The sequence below is a fragment of the Megalopta genalis genome, chromosome 13, assembly GCF_051020955.1.
Source record: "Megalopta genalis isolate 19385.01 chromosome 13, iyMegGena1_principal, whole genome shotgun sequence".
NCBI classification, from domain to species: Eukaryota; Metazoa; Arthropoda; class Insecta; order Hymenoptera; family Halictidae; genus Megalopta; species Megalopta genalis.
This window is the reverse complement of record NC_135025.1, coordinates 11,060,565-11,086,897: the sequence shown is the minus strand read 5'-3', so window position 1 is coordinate 11,086,897 and position 26,333 is coordinate 11,060,565. Positions and strand designations below refer to the sequence as shown.

Sequence of the window (26,333 nt, the reverse complement as noted above, 5' to 3'; positions counted from 1 at the left end):
ATCACTTCAGTAAAATACGTCGGACAAAATTAATATATGTCAGTCATTTTTCTTAACTATTTATTTTGAAAGTGGCTTAAGTCACTTTACCGTAATGAAAAGTGGTGGTTTTTTAATGTTTATACGAAATTATTTATACTGAGAAAAATATCAGTATCCTGAGATAACAAATACAAGTAAATTTTCTCGAAAGTTAGCATCCATATTTTTAAACGTGTTAAAACGCAAACCCTTAAATATCTCGGCTTAAAAACAAAGTGACTTATGCCACTTTCAAAATAAACGGCTCAAATACAGATAAAGTAAATATGATTTTCATTTAGGGCGAATGTCGTAAGTTCCAAGGGAAGCAGTGCGTGTCTACGATGAAAGGTTTCCCGATCGTGTCAGACCTTCATTGTCAATGCCGTCATATATTGTAAAATAGGTTTCAAGAAACGGGAAGTGCAGCAAACAAAACAGCCAATCGAGTTAAAAGAGTGGCTAATGAGGTGAATGCGATGAATATTTTAGATGCTGTAGAACAAAATCCGCGTCTTAGTATACGGAAACCTAAACGCAACAGAAGACTTTGTTTTTCATTGTAGTTCGTATGCTGTGATCTTGAATGATTTCTTCACTTATAGGTTATTGTATTTGTCTTGAAAGGCACTATTAGAATGTGAATAAAAAATTAGGTTATCCCATTTAAAAATCAAGTTTGATCTCTTCACATGTCCTCTACGTCTCCGCCTATAAAAAAATTATTGACATCATATTACGTACCTCTCAAAATCAAATAACTTTTATCTGACACTTTTTTTTCTATTGTCAAAAACAAGCGAGTTATTCAGGCGTCTCGTTTCAAATGCCCCACTTTGTAGACCAAACGGTGGACAATTTCTTTTCGTTGAGAGATTTGCACCACGATTTACGTCATTTATCTTCTTCTTCTTCTTTTTCTTATTCCGACAGTGTAAATGTTTCTCGCAAAGAAATTATTGACTCCGAACGTCAATAATAATCTTCAGACTTCGGTCTAGTTCTCAAACGACGCAGTACGCTTTCGTTATCGTGATTGTACATAGAAGCATCATTCGAGCATGTTTGACACGGTGACCTTCGGATGACTTCGGATGATAAGAGAAACCGTTTCAGAAAGAAGAAAATCCTTCCAACGAAAAATTATGGTCAACTTTGTAAAAAGTTGCGCTACCGTCCGAGAGAAGTCAACGATACGGTGACCATTAAAATGACCCTGATAATTATGGTTTAAACAAAGGAAGTTCCGTTACAAAGAAAATGGAAAAAAATCGTAGCATAATAATTATTTGTTCGATTGAATTGTTTTTTTTTTGTTATATCTAACGATTATAGATAGGGAAACATCATTTTTGGCGCCGAAAAGAAGAAAGCTCTTTCAATAAGAATTCAAGATCAACGTTATCGAAAATTGTGTTAGTATTTGTGACGAACACGTGGCACGGTGACCTTCAGATTAGGTCGATAAAAACTCAAAGAACGGAAGTCGCTGCGTCGCGTCGCAACATTGGAACACAGCTGTTCGAACAGCAAAAAGAAAAAGAAAGCTTTCGCTAAGAAATTTCGAAAGCAGGAAAATCAAAATCGACGCTATCACATGTTGCGTTGCCATCACAGGCAAGCTCGGTAGTGCGTAACAGCCCGAAGAATTCGAGAACAGGCAAAGACCAATTAAAAAACGGGCACGTTGCATGGACCGTGTCACGCGATCCGTGCTTTTTAATGGGAAATACAATTAACGGGCAATAGCGTGGCAGGCAGCCCTTCTCGACGCGAGAGAAAAAAAAATAGAAAAGAAGAAAAACATCCGAGTAGAAAACTGCTGTTTTGTGTCGAGCGATTCGCGTAAAATGATTTTTGGAAAGTTCGCTGGGCAGTTTCCATTCGAGTTCCCCGAGCGGTATTAAAGTGCATCGAGGCCTGTTGCATTTTAATGCATCTCAAGTTTCTCGGCTGATTTTCCTTCTTTGAGTTCTGCTTCGTCTGCGTTGCTTGTGCGAATCGAATTCGCGTTTTGCTCAGCTTAAAAAACCATTTATCTGTTAAATACGACGTAAGCATACGTGAACTTCCTTTCCTCATTTCCAATCTATACGTTTTATTAGACCGACAGGAAAATAATTATTGGACTACGGATTTTTACACAAAATAAAAATTGTCTGAATCGTTTGTAGAAACATATGATGGAAATGTCTTTTCTCTTTTAATTATTGTTCCGAACTCTTTCCATTCGAATGACGCTGTACAGGATGACTTATTTAAATCAAATGAGTTCAAGTCAAATATCTTGCGAACCTTTGACGATGCTCGAAAATGTTTCAAATAAAAGTTGTAAAGATTCCGGGAGCGTATAATCTGATATTAGTCCTAGATTCCTACGTCGATCCATAAAGAAGATACGAAGGCCAACTTAATTTTTTTTTAAATAGAATCACACGTTTTTGTTGCACCAATTGATGCAGCTTATTATTTTCTACATAAAAGTACTGACAATAAGTCACTTATAATCCTGAACATTATTCATCTACAAACTCATAATTTCAATAAAGGTACACATGGATATCAATAAGGGTACAGTGTTCCATTGATTTTGTAATAATGGCAGTCTTTCATAAAACATTGATGTTTTAAAAATAAACGATTTATTATAAATAACAGAAACATAAAAATTTGTCCACTTCTGACTAATTGAACGCACATCTTTATCGTAGGATCTTCCGGTCGATGAATCAATGTAGTCGATTTCTTTATAAATAAACAATAGATAACAGCATTTATATCGACCACAGAATGACTAAACAAAATTGTTCAGTCTTTCTTTTGTTTCTATTCTGGTTATTTTATTTGTACGTTGTCTTATAATAAAAATTGTGCTTTATTAGTGGAATCGTTATTTGTTCACAGCTTATTTGAAAAATCCTTATTTAACTCAATTTCAAGGGTAATGCTCTTACACTAATTGGCTTCTTAGCCAGTTATACATATGTATACAATGTGTAATACTGTTCTCATACAGAAGAGAAACTTTCTGTGTTAGATTGCGCCAATAATTTTGTCAGCTCGAAAGATCACAGATTTTGGTATCAGAGTGTTATCTTTATTTCTTAACAATAAACATTAGTATATTTTTGCATTGTTTAATTAGTGTAAGGTATACATTGTAAAAGAAAAACAAAATTGCCGATAATTATAGGACTTACTGTACAGGACGTTCAAACAACAATTGAGGACCTTTCTGGAAAAAGGGCCCATAAGCCAAAATGTCGAATTGAGTAAATCGCGTCGGAAGTTTTCGTTTTAGTTTTGGTTCATTATTATGGTTCATTATTTTCTTTAAACATTCCGTCTATAACCATTGATAGCTTTTATCATCTAAATATTTGTATAAGCTGCGAACATCTTTTTCTTTCGCTTCTTTTACTCGCGAAAAATCCACAGAATAAAGTTCAATGTTTTTAAGCTACAGACGTAATAGAATATGATGCGAAGCATGCGAATTTCTCCTTTCTTATTAAAACTCCACTGCTTATATTGTATTCTTCACCATTCGTTCTTCTCCTTTTAACTTCTTCTTTCGTAAAACTTATTATTACGGTATATTTTTCTGTCTTTCCTTACGTTCAACTCCGTTTCACTTTCTTCAGTTCACAAAATATTAACTCAAAAATTACTTATTGATAATTTAATGTGTCGCACTACGCTACTTTCACTGTAGAAGTCTTCCAAACAACTAACAATAATTTCATCATCGTGGACTGGAACAAAAATCGGGCCTGTGAACGGTTGCCGAGCTATGCAACAGAGATCGAGTAAACAAAAAGCACTGCAGTTATCTCAATTGTTGGAATATTGACATAAAATTTTAGAGGAACATTTTTAAACATTTGGCAGTTAGTTAGAACGAATATGGTGCCCATAGACCTATGGGCCCTTTTTCCAGAAAGGTCCTCAATTTCCCAAAAACCAGGCGCGAGAGGTTGAAGCTCGATGAAAATCGCGACTACCTTCGCGGCAACTTAAATAAATTATCGGAGTCGCGGTTTCGCGGAGGGCTTTCTGGAAAAGAGGCGTATCGATTCCGCAGAAAGTGGTGCAAATCTGTGGGAAGGAAAAATCCGATAGGAGTATTGCTCGGCGATAATGTACATAATTCCGGCCGTACTTTCTCTTCCATTTCTTATTTCGTTCCGTTCCGTTCCCCGACTGTATATCCCGTATATGAAAACGGACGAAATAATTACCGTCGAGTGTGCAATTAAACTTTCCAACGGTAATAACACCGCGAAAAAGAAGGAAAAAGAGTGTTTTAGTTCAGGCGACTCGATCGGACGATTCCTTTCTTGATCGTTGTAATTAGAGAACCGGCACAGAAAATGTAGTCCACCGTTCTTCGCCGTTTCGAGAAAATCTGAGAACGTACGGCGTGCCCCCGGAGCGTGTATGAAAAGTCGCGAGGCGTGTTCAACGCCGTTCGAAAGATCTAACTTCCGACAGAGATTTATGGTGAATCGCCGAAACGCGCAATCTGTAATCGTTGAGAAGATATCGATCGCGTTCGATTTTGTGCTGCACCCTTCGTGCACCGATACAACACTGTGTTACGAATTTGGTAATAACCAGCACGGTGACTTGTCCAGTGAACGAACACTTAACACTTTCGCCGCCTCGTCGAATCGTCTAAAAAATTTCGCGAAACTATAGGCTCTTAGTTAATCAAATTAAAATTGAAGAGTTCAATCGTGCGACACCGATTCAAAGTAACTGTTACTTTTTTTTTTACTGATATCTAAACAAAAACATAGCAAAACATCATACTTGTATATTTCTATATTAAAAATAATAGAAAATGGAAATATACGGAGGTGCCTCCCCCCCCCCGTTAGTTGAGCCACTCTGTATATTTAAAAAAGAATACCTTAAGGTGCTGACACTTTATTACGTTATTTATCAAATAAAAGTGTTATTATATTAGGTCTGCCTTCCGGTAAAGAAATGTCCGTTTAAGAAATGGAAGGAAATAATAGATTTTTCATAAATTTAATAATATTTATTATACAATATAATTTCCGTCGTTACTTATGACCTCTTGCCAGCGTGATGGCAATTTGTGAGCAACATTTTTCAATAATATATGTCTCACATGAATATGTGCATATCTATTGAAATTTGCAATGACATTATCAGACAGAACTTTCCGGTAGACCTAATAGTTTAACGGATATACGCGATTATGATTGTACTGATAAATTAATTTAGTGTATAACTTTATATCACATGAATTTCCCCATATATATATTATAATATATTATAATATCTATATCTATAATATATATAATATTATAATATGTATATTATAATTTCCCCATATATATCACATGAATGCCCCGGTCTCCCCTACCACAAGCTAAAAAATTCCAAGCAGTTGCAAAATAATCAGCTCTGTGAAGCGTTGCCGAATCGCGACAACACCGATACAATTCGCAGAACACGTTGCCACCTATCGTTAGCGGGGTAAGAGAGCGATTTATCCGAAGACATTGAGCCTCGGAACCTAATTACGGGGACTGTGAGCAAACTTCGACGAACTTCCGAGATGAACCAACCCGAAACTACTTCAAGCCTCGATGAACTCTCGGAAAACCGTGCCGGGGTAACTTAATCGGGCAGAATTTCCGAGAACACATGGAAACCGGGACGCAATCATGAAAACCCGGTTAGGTCTGGTCTCCCGGGTTCACGGGTTCGTTTACTATGCCCGGCCAGACACGTTTAATAGCTCAAGTTCGCGCGCGAGACCCGATCGATCCTGTTGTCCAACTATGTATACCTACAGATTGTATTGACGAATAGGGGAGCTTGGAATTGCGGAAGCTCTTCCGCAGAAAAGTCGGCGAGCCCGGCGTGCCAGAAGACACGTACGATTGAAGAAGTTCCTCGGATTCGATCGGTTTCGGACGGCCATTGTTTGCGCGAACGGAAACTCGCGGTGCACTGCAAAGTGGCATTTTGTGGTAAAAAAATCAATTTTTCAACTATTACATTTGCAAGAACTTTCGTTTTCTGTAGGAAATGTTTCGATACTTCGAAGTCCTTTAAACAATCCTTTGAACAGATGCATCACTTTGAAAACAAAGTCATCAAAGCAGAAGCAAAACTAAAGTGATTATTTGAATTATTCATTGTAGGACGTCGGAATGCAGATTGGTTCCATGCATGTGAACAGCTATGTTTCGATTATTTAATTGTGACGTACGCATCTTGTTATCTATTTACAAGCAATGCAAAATTAACAATTAGATTGCGAAATTTTATGCAAAATAAAAGTTTTCTGCATTTCTTGCAGAAAGCAAAAGCCATTTAGGAATCTCTTTCTTTCATTAATAATGTAAGCTGGTTGGAAATTTTCCATTAACAGTCCTAATTTATTTGTATTTTTCTACTATAGTTTAGATTAGAACACCTATTCAGTTTTCTCGCAAATACATATCGCAAAAAATTGCAGTAACTTAAAAATTGTATTCTTTCACAAATAATTTTAGTAGGTCGAGAACAATATATTGGCGTCAAAAAAAATGTTTTTAATCTCTGTATTGTTTGAGATTACAAATACTCATTTTTGTCATAAATGCATAAGATACGGATAACATCAGCATGAAATTATGGTTACCGAGCAGAGGGTGATTTTGTGTGAAAAAAATAAGAAAAAAATTTGTTCTAACATTTTTTTTATCCGGGACTCCGTTTTCGAGAAAATCGATTTTGAAGTTCGTTCTATCTGCTCGATTGTACTACGAATTCCGGCCCGCCCTGTATGATCACTGTTCGACTTTTATTAAAATTAACTCGGTAAATTGTATAATACAATCGTATACACAAACTTAATTGGGCGCATCGTGTAATACAATTGTATATACAAAATTAATTTGGTCAATTGTATAATACAAAATATCGATAAAAATAGTGATAATTACGGAGTGTCGATAATAGGTCAAGAGTTCAAAAACTTGTTATTATATGCATTGCTTTATTTAGTCTAAAACTGTACAAGAAATGTTGGTGTTTTTATTCTTCCTTTATAAAATCTAACGATATTGTTTCAGTCAAAGTAATGACAATTTGCATAAATTCGACTTCTTGACCGTATCAGTGAGCGAAAGTTATCGTTCGCGGCAAACACACAACTAGTACTTTTCAGTAATCTTTTTTTAGAACTACCAGTAAACTAATGGAGTGCTTAAATGATTTTATTCTATTAATATGATGCCACGGTTATATTAAAATTTTGTTGTTTATAATTCTTTGTCATATTATTGTAATTATCGTTAAAATAAATGAAGGTGGCGATGTTCCGAACAACTCCGGTAATTGGGACCCTCATCCTAGTCAATCATCGGTTTGGATGTCGAGCCAATCGCTTTGGTAAAATCGCTTTCGAAGACGAAGGCAGTAAAGATCCTCGTTAACGCTGCAGGATTCGCCACGGTTCGCAGTCCCAGGACTCGATCCCAGGACAATCGGTACGAATTGCGGCCGCAAGATGCAAAAAGAACTCTGCCTGGCACAGGGGTAAGCTGTTTCGGGTGGGGTGAAAAAATGATCGGGAAACGGCGGAAGAAAACCCTCGTCACGTAACATCCCCGACGGTCGATCCAGCCTAAAGGAAATAAAGGTTTTTACGGCGTTGCAACCGCGACGATAACTGTCATGGCCGATGCAGCAACCCTCTTGGTAATTTCGGCAGGGAAGCATGCCAAAACTGTTCAGACGGACGTGCAATATTTCGACCGGCAGCAAAACGACCGACACGATAAGAGGACGCATTCCTCTTTCCTTAGAAAAAAGCTGTCTCAACGGAAGAATTATGCAGATGCCACGGAGATTTCTGAAGCGTTCATTCTGAAAATTTTGATTTAAAAACCGGTCATCTTTAATAATGAAATAAGGGTGAAAAGTTGTTAAATAATATTTATTTCTTGTTCTTAATGGATTTGAAGAACCTCTAATATGTAAAAAAATGAATAATTACTAGTAATAAAATAATAAATGGAAAAATAAAGTGTAACGTGTAGAAACGATTTCATGTTGCATTATTAATAGAAAATCCTCCTCAAATTCATTCTACTAATATTGGTCCCATATAAAGAATAGCTGATAATAAATTTGTAATTACAATAGCTCCTCAAAATGAGATTTGTTCTCATGGCGAAACATAACCTAAAAAGGCTGTAGCTATTGATGAAATAAAAATAATCAGACCAATTAATCAAACTTTTGTTAATTTAAATGAATGATAGTAAATTTCTCGTCCAATGTGAATATATATAATTCTTAAAAAAAAATGAAGCTCCATTTATATGAATTAAATGAATTAATCGACCAAAGTTTACATTTTTTATAATATGATTAATCCTTTCAAAGGCAAATATAATATTCATGAAATAATTTGGGGATTAATAGAAATATACCTAGAATTGAACAAAAATTTCATCAATAATTAATATTAATTGGTGTCAGTAATTTATTTAATGAATTTATTAAAATGGTTAATAGTGAATTTAATTTTGTTAATGTCTTAAATCAAAAATTTTTAGATACCGCTCATTCTGAAAGTTCCTCGACATGATTTGTTAACGTTCGCCGACGTCTTCATTCGGTCGATGAACTTTTTTTTTAGTTCTAGATCGATATTTTACTTAGTTTTGAATATGGCTTGCCAGTATTCTGTGAAAGGTGAAGGAACGTCTGCTGCTGCATACATACATCGATAGAGTAATTAATTCCTCTGTTAACCGAGGAATTAACTCTTGTACAACTCCTTTCACAATTGGGACTTCTTCCCATCGCATTGAGAAGTTATATCATCGTGCGTTACGAAAAGTAATTCATTTCAATTTTTCTTATGAAAAAAAAAACTAGAATGATAAAAAATAATTACAGAGATCGAACATAATCAACATCTGAATTGAACTTTAAATATATTCTGCGAAATTTTATAATTCTAAAGATATGGATATTTCATATTCATTCGATTGAGTTTGTTTTTCGAAAGTTAAATATTTTCGCATGTTCATTAACACGTTCGCGGACGTGAATGCTGTAGCATTCATTTATCATTGTGATGCAAAATGGCATGAATGCTATAACACTCAAATTTATAAATCACATTATCATGTATTCAATTCTATATAGGATATAATTATGCACTTTAATAAAAATAGCTAACTGGTTCATCGAGTATTTTTAATTTCTTTTACTTTGCCTTTTCTTTGTATATTTAAAATGTTCATCAGCTATAGCGCAGTGTAACATTCTGAGCACTCGGACAAAATGTAACTAATCAAAATTTGGATATCACAATTAGTTTAAGAATAAATCACCTGTTAAAACAGTTTCACACGTTCAAAACATCGGCGTGTCAATCTTTCAAACTTGCAGCTATGCGAATGATTTTATCTTTGTTTCACGGAAATTATTTGAAGCCGTGTCTATAGATATATAGGGTGTTTATTTTATCCTGTATATTGAAATATCTGCATTATTTGCCTTATAAAAAGTGTATTAGAACAACTTTGTTTAGTTCGAAGCTAATTGTAAGATTGTTATGATTCATGTTTTTTTACTCTCAAAGTCATTTTTTCTAAGTATTGAAAGTCGTCGGACTGTGGCGCACATCAAGACGAGTCCAACGAGCTCTGACACTGTAACCTTTAAATGACCTTTAAAAAATAGGGGTTAATGTGCAACAAATAGTGACGACCTTCAATACTTGAGAAAAAACGACTTGGTAGGAAAAAAAGGCACGAATCATAATAATCTCAGCTTCGAACTAAACAAAGTTGTCGTGACATATTTTTTGATATCAGCTAAAATGACAAAGAGATATTTCAATGTGCAGGATAAAATGAATACTCTATACATACAGGATGTTCACCGTAACGGTCGCCACGATTTTTTGAGGCATTTAGGCCAATCTGACAAAAAAATGTTTCGAATAAATGTTATTTAGTACTTTGATGGGAATAAAGTGCATTAGTAAAAGTTGCGAAAAAATTTTTTATTCAATAAAAAACTAAGGTCACCTTGACTTTTTTAAATAGCACTATGTATTTTTAACTCCATATTGTTATGGCTGATGAAAAAATGAATTTAGTGATCTACCATACAATGACCGTTGGATGACCTTGAGCTCAGAAATTGGCAATAACTGAGAAACTAAGTTTCCTACGCGTTAATGAAACGTAAACGTAACTCATAGTCAATGATACTTTCGAAGTGAATGTAAACAATTACAATTGAAACACTCTTAACTTTGATTTGATCTTTTGCTGACATAGTATTACTTTGAACATTTATTGAAGTAAGTCCGGGTTAATTTGACCACTTCCTATTAAAAAATTGTAGTATTGTTATGTTAGATACAATTTTCATTTTTCTTTTCTGTTTATAACAATTGATACTGTGAGACCATGAACAAGATGAATATGTATTTGTTTCGTTTACATCGCACAAATCTCTATCGTGCTTTGGTTTACAGTATCAATACTGGTCGATTTTTCCCGGTAGTCAAACTATTCCGGATTTGTCCTATAACATTGCCATTATTACAATAAATTAATATGTACTTTAAAAAGTACTGTTTACTGTTCACATTTAGTTCGAAAGTATCATTGACTACGACTTACGTTTACGTTATTTATAACGCTGCCATTATTATAATAAATTAATATGTACTTTAAAAAGTACTGTTTACTGTTCACATTTAGTTCGAAAGTATCATTGACTACGACTTACGTTTACGTTTCATTAACGCGTAGGAAACTTAGTTTCTCAGTTATTGCCAATTTTTGAGTTCAAGGTCATCCGAGGGTCATTATATGGCAGATCACTGAATTCATTTTTTCATCAGCTATAACAATATGGAGTTAAAAATACATAGTGCTATTTAAAAAAGTCAAGGTGACCTTAGCTTTTTATTGAATAAACAAATTTTTCGCAATTTCTATTAATGCACTTTATTCCCATCAAAGTACTGAATAACTTTTATTCGAAATATTTTTTTGTCAGATTGGCCTAAATGCCTCTAAAATCGTTGCGACCGTTACGGTGAACACCCTGTATATGATCTAAAATTTGCCACGAAGTTCGATCTTCGTAGTTGAGAAGTACGTAGAGTAAATTCTCCCTAATTGACGCTCAGATTGTGCACAAAGATGGACAATTTGGGAAGAAGAGATACGGTTATTCGAGTCTTGCCGCTCGTTTTTATAATTGTTGACAATCGGTAACTATAAAAACGAGCCCGGGGTCGTGTCCCCGGATAATCGTATTTTCTCTTCCAAAAATTGTCCATTTTTGTGTACAATCTGAGCGTCGATTAGGGAGAATTTATTGTACGTTACTTCCGACTACATCTGTCAAGAAAATTTTGCGAGATTTCGTGGCGTTCGAGATGAAAAGCGTGGGAAACCATCCAAAGAAAGAGGCTTTTGAATTTTTCTGCGGCACAACATGGTCGTGGGTGAAACAGCCGACATGGAACACTTCGATAATGTCCTCTGTTAGCGTTGCCATAACGAAATGCATCAATATTTGCTATCGCGGGACAAGAAGGCCTTGTTCATACTTGACCCGCCCATCCTGATACCAGACCGGGTTTCCAAGCAGCAGGCGAAATTAATGAAGCTGTCTCTTTTCGTTTCTCTCGTGATATTTTCACGGTGTGTGATCTCCTTTATCTTGGGACAGAAGGGTTAAGAAAAAGGGAGGAGAGAAAACACGGGAGAGCTGATGCACGAGTGCTCTGCAGCCCGAGTGACTTCTAGTGGTTGCAGAAAGTAGGCACCTGGATTTAAAGCGCGCTCCGGCCTTTTGCTACGTTTTTCCAATCCTGCGACTCTTCCTCAAACATCATTACTCACGATGCTGTCGTTCATTCAGCCTCGCGATCTTCACAGCTCATTTTCCATTACTACCGATTCTCTCCGCTTTCACATCCGACGAGATATCATCTGTTTTATTATTTGTATTCTTTCGCGAAATTCTGGAAAGACAAAATCATTTTCTATTCGAGCCTCCATGGAAAATTGTTCAGAATAGTCTGATCGCTAGACTGCAGGTTTGTTGCATTCTTGATAAGAACTAACTTTTAATTAATATATGTAAATCTGCCGCTTTGCAGACACGCGTCTGAATAATTGTCAATAACTATTCCAATCAGCTAGCTGTTTTTGACGGATATAGAGCGTGGTGCTTAATATTAGACACATTTTCTCTTTTAATCATAATTTTCGATTAAAAATAACTTTTATTAAAAGTCGATACGCGTTTAAATATGAAAATATGTATTCTTTTACAATTGACTGGAAAACACGGGAAACAAAATTCCGGTTGTTCACAATAAAAAGAAAAAAACTAAAAGTATGCAAATTTACAGAATTGAAAAATCGCGTTTCGTTGTCTTGATTGGAGTTAAAGGTCATTTCAAGGTACAAGCTACATACCCGAACGTATTTTAATGTCAGCTACACAATGCGATAAGAAATGATATGGATTTATACGCAAATCAACATCGATGACCTTTTGAAAACTTCGAAAAAGATGTCCTTGAAAAAAGGCTACGTTTTGTATCGTACTCGTACTATTGGAAGAGATATTTAGATGGAAATGGTTTGGTGCACCACCCTGTATATTCGTAAATTGTAAGATGTTTTGAATATTTGGAAATCAAACCGAAATAAAACGAACAAATACAAAAAAGAAATAATTATCGTGAAAAAGCTGTATAATAGTGTGAACAAATCACTATGCTTCGTTAGTCATTGCTTGATCGCTATTTCTACATCGTTGTTGATAAGCGAGTTATTATTATACATATTATCTGTGGAGTTCGCAAAAAATTTAGCGAAATATTCTATTGATACAGAGTTTATAAAACTAAGCTTGGTAGTTTTTTAAAGGACTATAATTACGAGTAGGGTAAAAACAATAAGATAGATTTGAATCACTTCAAAATATAACACTAACTAAAATTATTGAATGGTGAAAGAAATTTGTGTTTCGTTCCAATTTGTAAGGAAATTTTTGATTATGCAATAAGATCCACAGTCTCGCTATCAAAAGTGAAATGTGGTCTGGTCACAAACCAACGACGAACAGATAACCTTGAGAAAATTATAAAAAAAGATCCTCAAGACCGTTAATTACAAATAAACTGCAGATTTTGTATTCATTTATAACAAAAATAAATAGATTAAACGCAAACAGCAAATAACATTGAAGGAATTTGAAAATCTCGAAAATGAATAAATTAAAAGTTATTTGAAACTCTTACACATTTATTTTCAGCTCGTCAAAATGATTAGAAAATCAAATAAATATCTACGTAACTCCTGTATCTTATAATTAGCGCAGATTATTCTTATTATACATACAAACTTGAGTTTCTGGTATTTATAAACTACGAAGAATATTATTTATCTGAGAAGATGGGGATTTCAAGTTCAATGATTCTAATTGTAAAGAGAAGATAGATCGAGAAAGAAGAGGGGGCATCTCTCATTGTTTCTGCACGAGTACGGAAACAAATACAGTAATTTCTCCCTAATTCGTGTTTAGATTGCGCACAAAAATGGGCAAGTTGGGAAGAGAAGATACGATTATTCGAGCCTTGCGGCTCGTTTTTATAGTCACCGATTGTCAATAATTATAAAAGCGAGAAATAATAAATTGGAGTGACCTCCGGAATTTTATGAAACCGAGTCTAAAATAACGCCGTTCCTATAATCCATTTACCGTTGACTTTAATGAGACAAAATACATCGGCGTAAATTATTTAACGCTAATTATATGAATATTGAACACTGATTCATTTATGTTTCATTTATATGAATAAATAAAAATATGTGATTTCGTGAAAAAAAGCATCTTCATTTTTCAGATGCACCGCTGCACTTATGAAAAGAGTGAAGTACCAGAAAAATGGATACTATCATACCAATCAACGATATCAATCAACGTTTACTAACGTCACAACATTTTTTTTATCCGATGTCAAATTAGAGATATAATCCGTCCCAATTGCGTGACGGATGTATTTTCAAATAACTCATAAAATATTTATTGTACAAAAAAATGTTTCAGATAGAAGTTGCACGGCTTCCAGGGGAATATATACATAGAATTGTAATCAGTTTTATGTTATTTTGCTTTTTTATCAAGATATGAAGGTCGCTTTCAGTTTTTTAAAGTGGAATAGTCGATATTTCTTCCCGAATTCGGATAAAGCATTGAATTCTACATGAAAAAGTATTACACTAAATGTGGTCTAAGGTACATAGTTACTAAGATATTAGTCATGCAAGTTCTGCAATAACAGCAGAAACGTTTGAAAATGTTTCTCGTTTAACAATAATCAGATTACGTAATTGTATTGATTCTATATAACGGGTAGCAGTACGAACATCGCTTAAAATAATACTTATTTTGCTAATATCTCGATAACTATGTATCTTAGATACCATTTGGTGTAATACTTTTTTATGCAGAATTCAACGCTTTATCCAAATTCGGGAAGAACTATTAACCATTCCGTTTAGAAAATCGAAGGTGACTTTCATATCTTGATAAAAAAGCAAAATAACATAAAATTGATTAGAATACTATATGTTTCCCTAGAAGCTGCACAACTTTTATCTGAAACATTTTTTCATGCAACAAATATTTTACGAGTTATTCGAGGTCTTCGCGTTATGAGAAATAAATAAGTAAGCAAATAAATATATTTTTGTCCGTATATAAAAAGTTCGTAAGTGTCCATAGCCGAACGAACGCAGTTCGAACTAAGGAAGGGATGGATAAAAAAATGTTTCCATTCCAATTATGCATAATACATACTGCCACGAATATATAAAACCACGAAAAGTAAACAAAATTCACGGGGAAATGTCGTTTGAAGCTATTTTTGGAGATACTGATGGCGGACTTTGACTCCATGCTTTTAACGAACATCAAATTCTCCGGACCGACAGTGGGTGTTTTGTTTGGAGAGCGTAGGTTCCTGAGTCCGACAGTTTCAAAGTTAAAAAATAAAAAACTGTAGTAATTTTAATGAAATTTATTCGAAACACTCTAAACAAAAATATGGTTTGGTTTTGCATGTATTACAACAATGTCTGCGTTGGCCTCAACGTGTTAGTTAATAGGAGATACGATATTATAACTTGCAATCGTTAGTTTTTACAAATCTAATTGGACATCTGGATAACCACATTTCTATTCTATATAAAGATATAATAATATCAGTTCGTTTAAATTTCATCTGTATCCATTTTCCCTACTAAAACGTTGGAATTTATGGTTTACCCTGCCTGCCATAAACGAGGCAACGGTGTCACAGGTGCGACCGTGTGCCCCGCACCCCGCCAAGATTAAATATACGAGGGCTCGATGAAATTTTCAGCGGTCGCGTCCGTGTCCGTGTCGGCTAACGTTTCAGCGTTTTCTTTGGTGGCTGTTCGATCATGAACGATTAACCCTGTACAAGGGTGCTCTTGTGTCCGCCGTGGACGAGGCAGCTGGAACGTCGCCAAGACTTCAACAGTCTCATTCAGGTCGAGCTGCCCGAGGATATGTACCACGTTCAATAACAAGTTGCCGACGTTGCCGTTGAGAGATTCTAATTTTTCCGACGAAAGGGTGGAAGACGACCGACCATCCTTCGTTCCCTCGCATGTGTAGCTGCCTTCTGCGAGGCTCCAAGTTGCACTTAAGCAACGTCGTGCCAAGAACAATGCGCTCATTGCACAGTGTGCCGCGTATACGGGCACACGGGATAAAACTCATAACTTCTAAATCTATTCATTTTCAATCTAAGTTACCCCTAATGCTTTTTCATAAAGAATGCAAAGGTACATCGACTGGCACGTAAAAAATATACAAGTTTGTTTAAAACAATTACGCTGATTTTAATTATTTATAAAATTAACGTTTTCGAAACATTACTTGATCAACGTTGTTGTAAGCATGTAGTGTGTTGCAAGCTAAAATGCCATGTGTAACATTGTGCATTAAAAAAAAACACTATAGATATATATACAAAAGCTACGTTCCCTTATTGTCATTTTAACACAAGTTTTAACATTTAACTTTAATGATCTTTCAATATAGATTTGACTTTATACAGGCTGTCTCTGGAAGGTATGTACAAGCGGGCACCAGGCGATTCCTTATAAAAAAAAAGATGAAAAAGTATGGAATAACTATTTTTTGTCTGTGACCTAGTTTTCGAGAAAATTGAATTTGGAAATTGGCTTTTTTTAACATTTTTACATCTTTTAGTGGCTGTCGTTTTACTTCTACAAGATACAGTTTTTAAATTTTTGTTATAGGTTCAGATAAAAAAACTTGAAAAAACATCATTTTTTAATTATTCTATAATTCCAACCAATTGCAATTTTTTCAAACAAGTTTTTAACAATTGTCCCTCTAACGTCCCCGAAAAACTTAGATCGCTTGACCCAATCATAAAAAGTTTTTTCCATTCTAAGAGATATACGAATATTTTGTACACTGACTGTACAAACTATTCTTAACTAATAAGTAAGAAGATAAAATAAGTTGAACTACGTTGAACCGTTGACCGTGCATTTAACTGAACCGTGCACTTAATTACGAATTTTATAATTTTCTTTATTTCAGACAAATTGGACAGCTAATATTGACGTCAATATAAAAAAAGTTTAAATATAATATAATATAGTATAAGTAAACACTAACGTACCAAAAATCAAGAAAGGAATTTTTGGTAATTTTCTATAAGGTCTAATCTAAGTTGGTACACATTTATCTGAACAAATTAATGGAGATTGTCAATAGTCTTAAAAAACGACTTGGCAATTTTGAAGGTGCATTAAGGTACTAAATGTAATCTGTAAAGATCTGTTTAAAAGCCTAAACATTCCGTCAGTGGTGATAGTTTGAAAAAAAATGTATCGTTTGGGGACACATTTTTAATACTAACTTTGGCAACAAATTAGTAAATTTAGCAAAAATTGTGGCTACTTTACGATACAAGATTTTGAGAGTTAAACATTTCAGGTATTTGAGTTTTATACATTACGCGATACACTGTGGCACTGTTATCACTGTTGTGGCCATGATATAACTTCCTAACTTTACATTTTCTTCGGGTCTCTGACGTTGGGACTCGTACACGTTGAAATTTTCATTGGTTTCGAGAGAAGTCGAATGCGAAGTTTCCCGAAAGTTCAAGTTGCCCTGGTAAATGTCCAGCTGCTCTGGAATTGGCGCTGCTCCGGGACGATTTAATCCTGAAATGAGTCATCGTTCTAAGCAGCGTAAACATTTAATCATGCTGAGATAACTTAATCAGAGTGTGAGAACTGTGGCATTGCATCTTGAGATATCTCAAGCTCAATGTCACTGACAATGAGACGACTCTGAGCTTGTTTTTTTCTGCAGCTCTGAAGAGATTCATCCTAGAGATCACCTTGGATGGAAATAGACTTTGACTACTTAGCTTTGTTATTTTTCTTTTCTTTCCTTTTTTAGGGAAATTAAAGGCTGGAATGCATTATCGAGTCGGGTGAAGCTTGAGGTGTTCTTTTTAAAGGTTATTTTGTGTAAAATTGTTTATTCTTTGCGGCTTAGGCCAGCTTTCAGTGTAGTGCAATCTTTGACGCCGCCATTTTGTGAAACGAAAAAATATTTTAGTATTCTCCAATGTACGCGTTATAAGATCCCAATAGACATATCTTAATGCCATTTTGTATTAAAAAAAAAACAAAAACGTTTTTCACTAATAATATTTATTGTAAGAAAGAGTGATTTGCGAATCTTAGCGCTGCTGTTTCATGAAGCAGACAATTCTTTTTACGGGTGAACTTCTGAAAGAGACCTGTCGCCGATTAAGATGACATTTGGTATCATATAAGATAAATGATGATGCTACCAAATAAAAAATTAATATATAATATTTTATATTTAGGGTCCCTTCCTTCCACCCTCCAAACTCCGTCTTGATCGGCGACAGGTTTCTTTCGGAAATTTACTCGAAAATTTTTATACTGTCTTCCACTTTTTTTAAAGAAAATTAACACGATTATCAAAAAAGTTTTAGGTGAATTGTAAAATGACGTGGTTCAACTCACGGCGCCGCCATTTCGTGAAGCGTAAAAATAATTTTCTACTCATTAATTTACATGTAACGAATTTTCAATGAACCAATTTTGATATCGTCTTCTATTTCCAACTTCTGGAATGCGCCAAAATTTATAAATCAGAGGCCATAATTGTTATAACCGAAACGGGAAATAGCTTTTTATGCTTGTTAAGAAGACCTTATTAAAATGATAACATTTTTTTGTTTAAATGAAAATGTCCGCCATCAAATAACCAATACATAATTCTGGTTATCCGTAATGGTTGTTCATGCCCCAAAACGGTTCCCGTTAATAATGACGGTTATCTGTAACAGAATTAACATTCTTGACATCGATAATTGTTGTTTATAATAAAAAAACAATTTTCGTCATTTACAGTGGTTATTTGTAACCAAAAACTGTTTCCGTTATTTGTAATGGTTATTGGTAGTCGTTTATAACCATTAATTAATAAATAGTAAAGTAATTATATAAAGTAATAATATAGTAATATAATAATAATAATATAATAAAAGTAATTATATAAAGTAATTATATGTATTTAATTTAATGGTGACTGCTCTTCATGCGATTAAAAATTAATTTTCTCTATCGATGGTTTTCTTCTATCAAATATTTAACTTAAGTGCTGTAAATCGAAGAAGTGAAATCGAAACTATTTTTCAAGTGAAAAATTCTGAAAGAATGCTGTATCGCTGTGCACATCTTCGAGTTCGATGCAGAGAAATGATTATTGCGGTATGCGAAGTAGGTGCAGTGTACATGAGAAATGGAAAACGAGTGCGCCCACGCATACGAAGACGACTGCCTTAGATTCGACTTCAGTGCACCCGTTAGTCGAGTAACGGAGAACGAATTATGAAATCATGAGAACTGTATATTTCATGAAAATTCGTTCCCGTACCTTGGAATGTAATTTTGAATCGAACGTTTGATTCGGATCGCAATGCTTAAACGGCTTGAAACATTTATGAGACCTATCTTATTCGATCGTGAAATAAATCACGACGACGAATGCAAAAGACAAAGATATGCGTCGAAGAGCATATGTACATACATAATACGCATGCTTAAATGTTTGATCGAGAAGTCACAACGTTTATTCTTAAAATGAGAACTTGTTTGTTAGTATAATTTCTCCGAAGAGTCTACTGTGAAGATCGTTGAACAACGTGTCCCATTAATTGCAATTTAGTCGAGTATGCGATCATAACAAATTTATAGATGCAATTATTTAATGCACAAATTATTCTTCAGAGTGAAATATTATTTATAGACTGCGGATTTTATGTATTTAGGAGAAAAATGTTTAGATCGAATGCAAAACACGACAAGTATTTGAAGAGTTTAAGAATTTTCTTGTATTATTATACTTAATTCAGAAAAATTATTAGAAAAAGAGTCACTGTGTCTTACAATTAACGCAGACAATTTTTATTTTGTATAAAAATCCGCAATCTAATTATTTATGTTCGGTTCTGTCGTGTTCTCATTCCGAGACCATAAAATTCTTTATTTCTTTAACATTGTATTACATAATTCGGTGTTATATACGTTTATTTTAATTTATAATTATAATAATCCGCACAACCATTTTCACCTGCAATTATTTAGCGTGGAAATTATTATACACAGTAAAATATTATCTACTTTATTAATCTACGATTCTTATACTTCGGATGTGTATTTCTGTACACAGAAAATTAAAAGAAACTTATAAACAATAATCTGAAACCTTCTTAACGTACAGTTATTTAATTAAAAAATTATCCTTCATAGTGAAATATCGTTTACTTTAGGTTCTGTCATGTTCTGTTTCGAAAACACTCTACCACTTTCTCTACCATTGCTACAATTCGGTGTATTCGTTTAAAATATATATAAGAACACAATTGCCAAGCCTAAGTAAAACGAAAACAGACGAAAATTGCAGGATATTTTGTGGAATTCTTCCTAACGAGTGAATCAAGCTGTAAATTAAGCAATTACTGTAGCGAATATTCTCTTGCTCTCACGATTGCTGTTTCTGAATGAAGTTTCAGTTGCATGGAATCTTCCTGCGCATTTCTATTAAAATATTTACGAAGGATTATGACTGAGACGTACCAGCGGTGAATAAAAATGAATTTTAATCGCAGAACCAACTATTCGTAATGGAATCACAGCTAAATCCATTCGAGTTAACTCTAATTTAACGAAGCATGATATGATTTCTGTTTCAGGGGACTCGTTGCAATGCACACCTCTGGATCGGGCGTATAAGAGTAAAGTGCTTGGACACCATCCGGACTCTGTACCATGGAACCTCTTCGACGAGCATGCTGTTTGCATGGTATTCATTTCATTTCTATTAATTTCGAGTTCTAACGCTAGACATTTTGTGATCTAATATCATTCAATGAAGTACAGAGATACAGTGACTCCAAAAAGTATGCTCTTAAAATGGTATACATTTTTTAAAACCGGACTATTCTATTTCACCGGACTATATGTATAACTATTTCAACTATTTTTTAATTCTGCTATTACTTGAAATAACAAAGGAAGATAAAAAAACTAACGTTTTAGCTCATAATGGTCTCTGTAACTCATATGCTTGTTGAAAATTTTATCGAAATCAGTTGACATACAGTGAAGATACGGGCACTGAAGTATAGACAAATCTGCAGATTTCTTACAGTTGTTGGTCGAAAGTGATCAGAATCACGAAAAAGGTGCAATGTTCGCGATCGAGTTGAAAAACGTTTTTTTGTATCCTAAGTAATAGCAAAATTAAAAAATAGTATTTTAATCATTGTATACCATTTTACTGTAATAAACTAGCCCCTCCAACATCTTTAAAAAATCCAAGTCATTTAGTCTAGTTTTAAAAAAGTTATATTATATTAATAAAGTTATATCATATCTTATTGTGTGTCTGTGTGAACACGATAAAGCAGGCGAGGAACAATTCAATTAGCCATTAAGGGCTACTTTTATCCTTTAGAATTTATTATCATAGTATCTTTGTTTGGGCTACATAGAGTTTATTCAACAGAATAAAACAGAAAAGAAAAGAAAAAGAATTCCTCTGAGTTTCAGTTTTACCGATTTTAACTTTCAAAACAAAAACTCATAGAAAACTACAGTAATGGGACCTACGCCTGCACATTTCCAGGCCACAGCTTGATCCGTTAGCGAGGGTCGATATAGAAATTTTCGTTGCTCTGATTGGCTGACGATTCAATGCTGAGATAGGGTTCATTACGGATTGGATGCGCACTAAAATGGTGGGGGATTTGCGCGCCGACTTAGGGAGTAAGAAAAGCGTGCAGAAGTAGGTCCCATTACTGTACACCAATTTCATTGCACAGTGGTTTTGGAATTCGCTTTCTGTGGCTTTAATTATTTTAGCGTTGTTTCGGGTTTAAGTTTATAGAATAGTTGGCCGTTGGATTTGTCTCGATACGAGATAGAATATTATCAGGTCAAACATACGTATGTATTAACGTTTAAAAAATCGAGGTGACCAGTATTTTTTCTAAAAAAATTCTTTTTCTAACGTCTTCATATTCTAATATGTAAAAACCAACTTTTGTTGGAAACATTGTTTGGCCGGTTCATCGGAAATGTTTGAAAAATCATTTCTTTTGAAATTGTATACGAGCGTTCAGTGCTCAGCGATACGAACTCAAAACATATAATTGAGCCGTTTATTTTGAAAGTGGCATAAGTCACTTTGTTTTTAAGTCGATATATTTAAGGGTTCGCGTTTTAACACGTTTAAAAATATGGATGCTAACTTTCGAGAAGATTTACTTGTATTTGTTATCTCAGGATACTGAGATATTTTTCTCAGTATAAATAATTTCGTATAAACATTAAAAAATCACCACTTTCCATTACGGTAAAGTGACTTATGCCACTTTCAAAATAAACGGCTCAATTAAAAACCACTATAAATAGTCCTACATTAAATATTTTTAAACGTTCTTTTATTAATCTTGTTATCAATTGTTACATTCTTCCTATATGGACTAAAAAAATGATTTTGTCACGCAGAAACAGTGCTTAATATGCATAAAAGTATAACAAGAACTTACAATTTGATATTTTATAACGAGTACAATTCAAACAATTAGTTTTAATCTTAATTTCCTATTTCTACCTTTACAACACTGTCTCAAATCACAGAGTTGCATGAGATTGTTGTTTGACCTAACATTAAAATGCGAAGCATGGAAAGCACTAAAAGCAATATTCACCTTCTGCGAAAAGTATGATAAACATAAATCGAGACCGCCTGTCGTGGAAAGGCTGCAACCACAACAAATGAGAAAACCGCAACTTCTTTGACAGTAACCCAATATTTATACTGAATATTCCAATTGAGAGACGGTGACAGGAGCTAAAGCGTTCACAGTGTGCAAAACACTTTCTGGCAGCAGGCTCCGCGAAGCAGCGTAAAGGTCCAAAGCGGATCGATTGGTTCGCGAACAGCGATGCACCGACCGGCAGCGTAATCTGAATTTTCGCAGAATGTAGTCGGCAAAGTGAGATCCCGCGATTGTGCGGCATCATCACGGTCTCGCAGCCCGATGTAACTAGGTCTCGGAGCTTTCTAGCTCGCGTTCTCTCCATGCTTTGCTGTGGAATAAAAAGTACAGAGCAAGGGATGGTCCCGGCGATCAACGGTATTGCGAAACGAGCGCAAGTTGTCCCAGTTGCCGTTTGTGAAAAGAATCGCCGGGTGTGCCGGTGCAAATGAAAAGCCGCCGCGCGGAACGTATCTCATCAGATATTCAATCTTTCAGCTTTGCCTGCCGAGCGGCCTGAGATTCCGAACCCAGAAGCACTCCGTGGAGCCGATGTTCCACTCGTTCGTGCTCACCAAGGAGGACGGGCACCGAACCTACGGGTTCAGCCTTGTTTTCTACGAGGAGTGCCGGAACCGGAAAATATGCGCCGCTATGCAAACCCTGCAAGCGATGCATATCACGGAACTGAGCAGCGGCCAAAACGGTACACCGCCGACGTGAGTTTTCCTTACGCAGTTTTCTGCCCTTGTACATACTTCGAGGTCACACAGTAAGCTGGAAAGCCAAGCCATTTATCGTGTCCAAAAATTATTTTAACGTCATCACAAGGTTTAAGGTCATAGCATAGTAGGTCACCGAATTCGTTTCGACACCAGCTATAATGTTATGAATTCAAAAATTGATATTGATATTAAGAAAAGCGAAATGATTTCAATTATTTATAAGAAAAATTTTCTATCCGAAACATTATTGTATATTAAAATTTGTAAAAGAATTGATACTGACCGTCATTTGTGTTGGAAACATTTTGTTAGCAGATCATTGGAAATCTGTGAAAAATCGTTGAAACTTTCAGTCCGGCCGCAGTCGCAGTTCGCGTTGGCATGTTAAAATTGTATTGCGCATTTTGGATTTGATATTCTGTAAATAAAAGGGAATAATAAAAATAATTTATTTTAGTTTCGATTTGTAGATTTTTTCTTTATAATGTCATATCGGTTCGTGGAGTCATACGAAAGGATTAATATTTTGAATTTTAGAGCTTTAATAGGTTCTCTCTCACTTCAAAGGAAAAGAATATTTTTTAAATGAGTACTTTCAATCCTAAACTCAATCTATACTGAAGTACACAGTTTTTCAAGGTGGCGTTTATTTTAAAAAGGATTTTGTATTTTTATACGTTGACCTTCAAACGACTTTGAGAAATTATGCTCATTTTGATAATTTCCTCTTCGAAACATGCATTTCCTCGTATCGTAAAGGTTTAGCTAACTAAAGGACAAATTGTAACCTTATATTATACGTTGACCTTCAAATGATCTTGAGGAAATATGTTCATCTAAATAATTGACTCCTCGTAGCAAATATTTCCTCAAACAATGAAGGTTCAGCTAATGAAACAGCAAATTCTTATCGAGTATAATACGTTGACCTTTAAATGACCTTCAGAAAGTATGTCTACCTCGATAATTATCTATTTGTAGCAAATATTTTCTCGTAACGTTTCAGCTACTACAAAAGACAAATAATAATTATATTGATCTTCAAACAATCTTGAAGAAGTATGCCCATCTAGATAATCGTCCCTCTGAAGCAAACATTTCACAGTATCGAAAAAATACTAGTTAATAAAATTACAAATTGTAACTATGTGTAATGTATCAACCTTCAAATGATCTCGAGAAATTGTCTGCACCTCGATAATTGACTCCGCAAAATAAATATTTTTACGTATCCTACAAATTTAGCTAACAAAAAGACAAATTGTGTTTTTTCGTTAGAGATGTTCTCGTGTCGGACATACTTCTGGCTTAAATATTGAACCAGCATAAGGTAGTATCTTTGACAAACTTTGTTTCGCAGGGTAAGAAAAGGGCAGGACGGTCACAACACCCGCTCGCTGCCACGGCACTTCAAGCTATCAGCGCACTCGCCGAGCGCAGCGTTAGGCTACTATGACTCTACCAAAGACAAGTTGCTAGTGACTAAATCGATATCCTTGCTATGCCAGCAGCCTTACCTTCACGCGGCGAAAACGTTCCTTACTAATCTCTACAAGTAAGTAAGCCCCGGGATCCTCATCATAACGTCGTGGCGTCGCGTCGACGTTCTCAGGTTTCAGAAAGTAGGAAGGATTTTCCAGAAGGGTTTTGTTCCTGGAGGGATTTCAAGATTAATCGCGGGGGCTAACCGGCCATATTAAATTTCCTTTTTTAAAGTCTCCGAGCTTCGGTTTGTTTCCTTGTTCTTGCTATATCTCATAGTTACCTTAATATTTTTCAGAGAAAAAGGGAGACGGTACTCGTGTAAATTAGTATGTAATTAGTTTCTGCTCAACCAGAATATATTAACTCATTATTTTTCACAATATTTTTTAATCATTTATCTTTTGTGGAAGAAAATCATTAGGTTTCCTTTAGATGTAGCATGGTCATTAAAACACGTACTAATAGGCATCGGTAGATCTTACCGCTGAGCAAAAGTGCTTGAGAAATAATCTATTTCATAAATTATAAATTACTTAAATTCTTTTAAAATACTCGTCAGATAGGCATCGGTAGTTCTTAACGCTGAGCAAAAGTGCTTGAGAAATAATCTATTTCATAGATTATAAATTACTTAAATTCTTTTAAAATACTCGTCAGAACAGAATTTATTATTAACAGTTTAATTCCCAATTAAGATTCTACCAGAGAATCTAGTCATCCAGCAAATTTAGTGAGATCTAATAAAATAATCTAAGTAACAAGCAAAATAATACCACTCTCCATTTCCCAAATACATTAGTAAAATAACACAAAAACCTAGCATATTTGAACACCATGAATATCCGTTTTCAGATGAGTTCTTAGATATCTAATAGAGAATTTAGTTATCCAGTGAATCTAAAAATCTAATAAACTAATCTAACATCCACCCAAGTATAACACTACATTATTTAACTCTCCATTTTCCAAATACGTTAGTTGAATAATACCAAACCTGCTAACATTATAAATGTCCATTTTCAGATGTGTTCCTAGACACCCAGGACCCGGTCTTAGCTTAGAGTCCTACGTGTACAATCTCCTTTACAATGTGCCCGTACCATTGTCAGGGAAGTCGCTTAAATTCTTCGTTCCAAACGACGAGCCAGCGAAACCACCATTGGAACTGGTGATACATCAGCCGACACCATTGCAGGAGCTACCGATGCTGGATTATCCTTTAAAGGACGTATTCACGTGGCTCGGCGCGGACTGTGTCATCCAATTGTTCACCTGTGTCCTGTTGGAGAACCAAGTGTTGCTTAGGAGCTCGGACTTCCACAAGCTGATGGTGGTATCCGAGTGTATAACGGCGCTCCTCTTCCCATTTTCCTGGCAGCATGTCTATGTGCCCATCTTACCCGCCAGTTTGCATCATTTCTTGGACGCGCCAGTGCCGTTCATAATGGGTTTGCACATTCAGAACGAGGGCGGTGTGCTGAAAATTGCTAGCGAAGTGAGTGCTGGATTTTCAAGCAATTCGTTAAATGTTAGTCCTCTGGACGTAGGAGTTTAGGCACACCAATTAGAATCCATTGTACTCTTCATTATACTGCGCCCACATACTTGGATGTTCGTTATTTTTTAGT

At 35.0% G+C, this 26,333-nt stretch overlaps 1 protein-coding gene across 5 annotated transcripts in view; it reads left to right on the top strand.

The window, feature by feature from the left end:
* Positions 1–26,333, top strand: part of pns (DENN domain containing pinstripe) — a 61,064-nt gene that overhangs the window by 24,996 nt on the left and 9,735 nt on the right. For all 5 annotated transcript variants that reach the window (XR_013034666.1, XM_076525885.1, XM_076525886.1 and 2 more), the window contains exons 2-5: positions 20,423–20,532; positions 22,994–23,214; positions 24,581–24,775; positions 25,729–26,200. Coding sequence is in view for 4 of the 5 variants with exons in the window: in XM_076525885.1 (XP_076382000.1) it covers positions 20,423–20,532; positions 22,994–23,214; positions 24,581–24,775; positions 25,729–26,200 (998 nt within the window). In the remaining variant the exon portion in view is untranslated. The remainder of the gene's footprint in view (positions 1–20,422; positions 20,533–22,993; positions 23,215–24,580; positions 24,776–25,728; positions 26,201–26,333) is intronic.